At 53.5% G+C, this 6174-nt stretch overlaps 3 protein-coding genes across 3 annotated transcripts; 1 reads left to right on the forward strand and 2 right to left on the reverse strand.

The window, feature by feature from the left end:
• Positions 1-138: 138 nt before the first annotated feature.
• On the forward strand, positions 139-1896 carry J4E84_007771 (uncharacterized protein; the record flags this gene model as incomplete). Its single annotated transcript, XM_049390351.1, has 4 exons — positions 139-298; positions 350-505; positions 554-1686; positions 1750-1896. The coding sequence occupies 4 exons, from the start codon at positions 139-141 to the stop codon at positions 1894-1896; spliced, it is 1596 nt and encodes a 531-aa protein (XP_049241811.1).
• An 829-nt stretch (positions 1897-2725) lies between these two features.
• On the reverse strand, positions 2726-4093 carry J4E84_007772 (uncharacterized protein; the record flags this gene model as incomplete). Its single annotated transcript, XM_049390352.1, has 3 exons — positions 2726-3338; positions 3590-3927; positions 4031-4093. 3 exons carry the CDS (start codon positions 4091-4093, stop codon positions 2726-2728), a joined length of 1014 nt encoding a protein of 337 aa, XP_049241812.1.
• A 391-nt stretch (positions 4094-4484) lies between these two features.
• Positions 4485-5725, reverse strand: J4E84_007773 (uncharacterized protein; the record flags this gene model as incomplete). The annotated part of the gene is made up of 3 exons (XM_049390353.1): positions 4485-5197; positions 5251-5607; positions 5689-5725. The coding sequence occupies 3 exons, from the start codon at positions 5723-5725 to the stop codon at positions 4485-4487; spliced, it is 1107 nt and encodes a 368-aa protein (XP_049241813.1).
• Between the last annotated feature and the right edge of the window lie 449 nt (positions 5726-6174).

Below are 6174 nucleotides of genomic sequence, written 5' to 3' on the forward strand. Positions count from 1 at the left end.
GCAACCCCACTACACATTCACTCCGTGCCGCCTTAGCCTGTCCGCATCCGTCGCATCCTTTGTGTACATCATCTTCACAGCATCGCTCAGCCAGGAAGGTAACATTTCGCCAGCGACCAGCTCCGCAGCACCTCCGCAATGGCGAGCGCGCGTCGGACCTCCAACTTCCCCACACGCGTCCCCGGCAGCCACGACCGGCCGGGCAGCAGAGACACGGACAAAGAGGAAATATGGAAGCCCATGCTCGACAACATCTCGAGTGGAAAGCGACTGCCGGAAAAGAGTCTACTCGTCCTGGGTGAGGGCCACGACACGCAGAATAGGGGATCTAGCTAATACTCGACCCCAGGCGGAACACCAGAGACGCAGCGAGAGTTCCTTGAATCGGTATCCACAGACTCAGCAAACAATAGGCGACCGCCAGACCGGGGCAGGAAGCCGCCCATCGCCAACCAATTCGCCTTGGGCTACACGTACCAAGATGTACTGGACACGGATCACGAGGGTGTGTAGTGTCACTGGTTATAACAACATATGTCGCTAACAAAGCCAGATACTCTTGCGCGCCTCTCGCTCTACCTCCTCGCCAATCCATCGCCGTCGTTCACGCCCTTGATCAAGCCGTACCTCAACCCACGAACCCTCCCGCACATGCTTATCGTCATACTCCTGGACTGGAACCACCCATGGCTGTGGATACGACAACTGCGCGACTGGATCAGAGTACTGCGATCGCTTATCGTCTCGCTCGATGACAATTCCAAAGTAGTTCTGGAGGAGAACATCCAAACCCTACAAGACAAGGGTCGCAACCTCCCATCCGAAGGTAGCAGCATGGAGAACGTGAAGATACCACTAGGCCCGGGAGAATGGGATGAGCCGCTCGGCATACCACTTTGTGTGGTATGCCAGAACGCGGACAAGATCGAGACCCTTGAGAAGGAGCGGGGCTGGAAAGAGGAGGAATTCGACTTCATACTCCAGTACATGCGCACCATTCTTCTCAAGCACGGCTCAAGCTTGGTATACACAATGCCCACGGCGCCGGGATCTTTGCGAACGCTCATTCACTCCACACTCGGCATCAAGTCCCTGCTGAAACAAGAGCAACTTAGGCACAATGTGACGGATCGCGATCGCGTACTGGTTCCACCCAACTGGGACTCATGGGCCAAGATTCGTATATTACGAGAAGGCTTCGATGTGGAGGGCATCAGCGAGAAATGGAGTGTTGACATCGACATTCCCCAGCATATGCGGCCCACCAACGGCCAAGTACCTGCACCCGTCGACGGAGAAGCTCAACCGAACGGCGAAGAGACACAGGTTGCGCCAGCGGAAGAGGAAGAGGAAGGCCCGTCGGCGACCTCAATTTACGAAGAGACGATTCGCAACCCCGAGTCAGACTACGCACTTTCCAGCTTGTCGAAACAAGCCAACGGGCTCGAAGTATCAAGCAAAGATCCACAGGCCTTCCTCGCCGATCAAGTCAACGTGCTTGAGAATCTGCGGCGGGAGGATGAGAATGAAGCTGCCATGAAGGCTGCGCGCAAAGAGCAAGACCCATCAATCTCTAGGACTTATACCGACGACGCATCGGGAGTTGTTGAAGAGCATATTGGTCCTGTACAATTCAACATGGGTGGAATTCAAGTCAACGCCGATGAAATGGTCAAGAGGCTACAGGTACGTCAAACACACGTTCATCATTCCCGAAGAGATGTAGAACATTTACTAACTTCATCCCAGGACCGTCAAGCCAACCGATCAGACGAGCCTGAAACACCACCTCCCAAAACGCAGGATACCAACATCAACGACAACGAGAAGCTGAGATCTTTCTTCTCCAGTCTGGTCAACAAGGCGCCCTCGGGCAGTCCAAGGGGTGGTTCGTAGTCTGGGTCTTGTTTCTTTACAGGCATTTTCCACTTTCTCAGGCATATGCATTCCGTACAACTTTATTCGACGCTCGCGATAGCAAAGGCTTTCTTATAGGTTCACGGTCGTCATTAGCATGGCTTTATACCCACAGTGTATTTCCGTACCCAATACAAGCTTTCACATTCCAGAGTGCTATTCCCGGACCACGTACTGTTTGAATTGTTCTACTGTATCTGCTGCTATTGCCTTAGCAACTACATGGGCGTGAAGCCTGTACAATATTTTCCCTGTCGAATCTTCATATCTCTTCATCGCCGAAGCCACGCATCACATCCTTCAAGTCCCAATCTAACACTCATGCCAGCACATTCCTCCATTATATGCCTACCCGGGAAGTCTTTTTCCTCGATCCTCTAACTATACTACTCCCACCAAGCCGCCTGACCAGATTAATTAAGTAACCCACAACCTTATAAGCAAACTAATTACACAGCAACCCACCCTCGCATCATTCCCAGTATGACAGGTCGAGGCGTCCGTTGGGCCGACTACCGCCGCCTAGATCGCATCACAGCAGACAACCTCGCTCAAGTGCCTCACGGGCACTTCAACTGGGGACACTGGAGGCATATGGGTAATCCACCTGGGATGCAGGGGTATTGGAATGAGAGAAGATGGCAGTGGGGTTGGAGGAACGGGTACCAGTGGGGTGATGCTACTGGTCGGTATCGCTGAATTGCGAGATGCTCGGGGGTGCGTGTGTGTATGAGGAGACATGTAGGTTGATATGCTCATAGTGTATCATATTCACATGAAATTAATCATGCACAACCCCAACACCCACCTACCTCTCCAACAACCACCTAACCCCCTCCAACGTATCCCTGCTAAACTCCCTACTCTCCTCCAACTCCGGATAATTCGTCCAAAACATATGTCCAAACCCTTTGTACAGCTCGAACCGCGTCAACACCCCATTCTCCCGCAGTTTCCTGTCATAGAGCACCGCCTCATCCCTCAACGGATCCAAGCCGCCAACCTGGAAAAACGCTTTTGCAACGCCCACATGTCCATTTGGGTGGTTGAACGGGTCCCATAACGGGGACTTTTCCTGGGGTTCGTAGATGGATTCGATGAATCCTGGTGCCATATCTTTGAGGACGGGGTCGGATGTGTTAGAAGTGCGGGATTGGTAGAGGGGAAGGAGGTGGGTAGGAACGTTTGTGTGAGGGAGGAGTGCGGGAACGCAGAGGTACTGGCCTGTTATGGGTGGAGTTAATGCTGTATCTCGGGCGAGAAGGGCAAGGACGGCGGCGATGTTGCCGCCGGCTGAGGCGCCGCCTACAAGGAGGCCGCGGGTGGGTGTTGCGTTGAGTGAGTCGCTGTTGTTGATGGCCCAGAGGAGGGCGTCGTGGCAGTCGTGGATGCCGGTTGGGAATTTGTGCTCGGGTGCTAGACTGTGGTGGTACGTGAGTAAATGTGTCTTGGGAAAAGAAGTTGAAGTATACGAAGACGGAACGATAACGTAAACACCTTATACAAGAAAAAAACTAAACAGGTCTGCAGGCTACATTAAGCTAAGACCTTGCAAAGTAGGTGACCCAACGTTAACGTAGGCTCCAGGCTCTAGGCTGTTCAGCTTTTTCCTAGGTTGGCGTGTAAAGAAGGATAAGGAAAACCTGGAACACAAACAATAAAATCATCTTACCGATACTCAACGTTAACACACACAGCCCCCAACTCCCTCGTAAACATCCGACAATTCATATCTTCATCCGTCAAATCACCCATACTCCAGCCTCCTTCGTGGTACATCATAATCAGTGGGCTGCCGTCCTTCGGCGGACCCGCAACAGGCTGGTACACTTTGACGCGGATGGAGGCTCCATCTCGGGTGGGCACGTCGTGGAGGCTTTCTGTCACGTGCTCTGGAATGGGGCCAGGAATGGGGTAGAGGTGGCGGAGCTGCGAGAGATGGGCTGCGCGGGAGGCGCGGTGGGCGAAGAAGTCTGGGCCTGTTGTTTGGAATGGGCGGGCTGTGAAGGCCTGGGGTTGGTGTGAGCTGAGAATTGGTTGTTCAGGAGTAGGTGGGACGGGGGAGGAGATGGCGACAATGGGTTATCGCAAGTGTCTTATGAAGCCACTGTACCTTTCTGTATATTTCGGATACCTCACCCGACTCAAGGACTTCTTCTCGTGTTAGATGGGCCATGTTTCGTACGAGGATTTGGAAGATTTGGAAACGGCAAAGTAAGTAGGATAAGGAGATGGGTTTCAGGAGGCTTTGTGCTATACACTTGCCATCCTACGATGTTGATGCATACCACGTGTACGCTTACGTCATTCCTTAACAGTCCACTTCTATATCAACTCACATCCCTGAGAGCTATGCTTATCTTGAGATCATTGGTAGCCAGAGTCAGTTTACTTCAACTGAGTATGCGCTGGTGATATCGCTCAATTATATGAAAGGTATACTGCAAGATTATGTAACACATCAAAAGAAATATGAACAGCTCAGCATCTACAACCCCAACACACGTCAAGGAAGGTCATGTGCAAAGTGCGGACAGTACCACACATTTCCACCAATCAACCCCCTCCTACTCCTTATCAACAAGCACAGTACTATCATCGACCTTCTTCTCCTCCCCCGCCAAACTAGGCTGAACAACCTGCCTGCCCTTCCACCCCGCCATAAGCTTACCCAGCCTCTTCCTCAGCCCATACTGCATCCAGTACGGCCAAGTCCTTATCGCCGGAATGAACAGCCCACTAGTCTCCGGCAGAACAACATGCTGACTCTTGCCGCTTAGCACAGCCTTAACAATGCTCTCCGCAACCGTCTCCGGGTAAAGAACGCCCTTGGAATCGAAACCTTCGAACAGCGCAGTGCGGGTGTAGCTCTGGGCCATGAGCACAGTCCTTATCTTGGGTGCGTTGTAGCGGGCGGTGAGTTCGGCGGCGAGGCCTTCGTGGAAGGAGAGGGCGGCGGCTTTGGAGGACGCGTAGTCGACCATGGAGGGCGCGGACAGGTAGCCGGCTACGGAGGCGACGGTTACGATCATGCCGTGGTTGGCGGCGATCATGGCGGGCAAGAACTGCTGTGTCAAATAGTAGTGGCTGAAGGCGTTGACTTTGAAGGTCAGGTTGATGTCCTTCTCTGTCGACTCGAGGATGGTTTTGCCGCGTGCGACTCCGGCGTTGTTGATCAGGACCGTAGGGTTACCGAGCGTGGAGCGGATGGACGAGGCGGCGGAGGCGATGGCCTCGGGGTCGGTGAGGTCGCACTTGAAGAAGCGGACGGATGATGGGGCTGGTGAGTGTCAGTAACCCATCAATGCGACCAAGACTCAATTGCAGACATACCCTCATACGTCAAGTCCTGAACATCCAGGACGGCGACCTTGATGCCCTTCTCGGCGAGCAGCTGGACAACAATCTTGCCAATGCCATCGCTGCCTCCGGTTACAACGACAACCTCGCGACTCCAGACATAGGCATCGCCGCTCCAGTTGTTGGTCACGCCGCTGTTGAGCCAGGCGTTGACGGTGCTCAGCGCACCCAAGCCCAGCAGCGTCTTCAGGCCCTTGAATGCTGTGGCATGGTCTTCGGCAAGGGCGTTGCCTTGGTGCGTGTAGCGCGCAAGGAGGATGAGGGGCAGCGTGAGGGCAGGGTTGAAGGCCGTGTACCTGATGAGGCGGCTGATAGTGTCGCCAGTCACGCCTGTTCACGGGGTCAGAAAAGTGTCCTACTTGATACTATTGCCATTGTGGTAGTTGGGGGCGGCAATGGCTCGGTGCTTACCTTCGCGCGCAAGGGTCCAGTCGCTTCGAATCGGCATCGCGACGGTGTCTTGGGTGGTTGGATGTCGGAAAGAGTGGTCGGGATAGCGCGTGGAAAGCCGCAACTAGCAGCAACGGATAGCGTTTACATTTCGCGCGTCGCGACTCTTTAAACGGACCGGCTGTGGTACTCCTTCGTCGTGCAGCTGTGCCACGCCCACCAGGGAGAGAGCGGGGTCGCCCCAAAACAAGGCTGGCGCAGTCCTGATGGAGCCCACAACCGAGGATCTGGCGCTGTCTATCGCGATTTCCCTGTCGCCATGTGCAAATGAGATTTGCCAAGAGATCCGAAGGAATTCAGGGATTGAAAGGGATTCGTGTGAAGATCGTAAAATGATTATTGTCTACAGCCTTCGTGCTGTCGTGACTAATATACAATCGTGCTAAACGCGCTCCAAGTGATGCTATGTAAATACTGCTAATACTAGAACAAAGGAAATCTCGTAAA

The sequence above is a fragment of the Alternaria hordeiaustralica genome, assembly GCF_023758085.1.
Source record: "Alternaria hordeiaustralica strain BMP 2776 chromosome Unknown scaffold_18, whole genome shotgun sequence".
Lineage (NCBI taxonomy): Eukaryota > Fungi > Ascomycota > Dothideomycetes > Pleosporales > Pleosporaceae > Alternaria > Alternaria hordeiaustralica.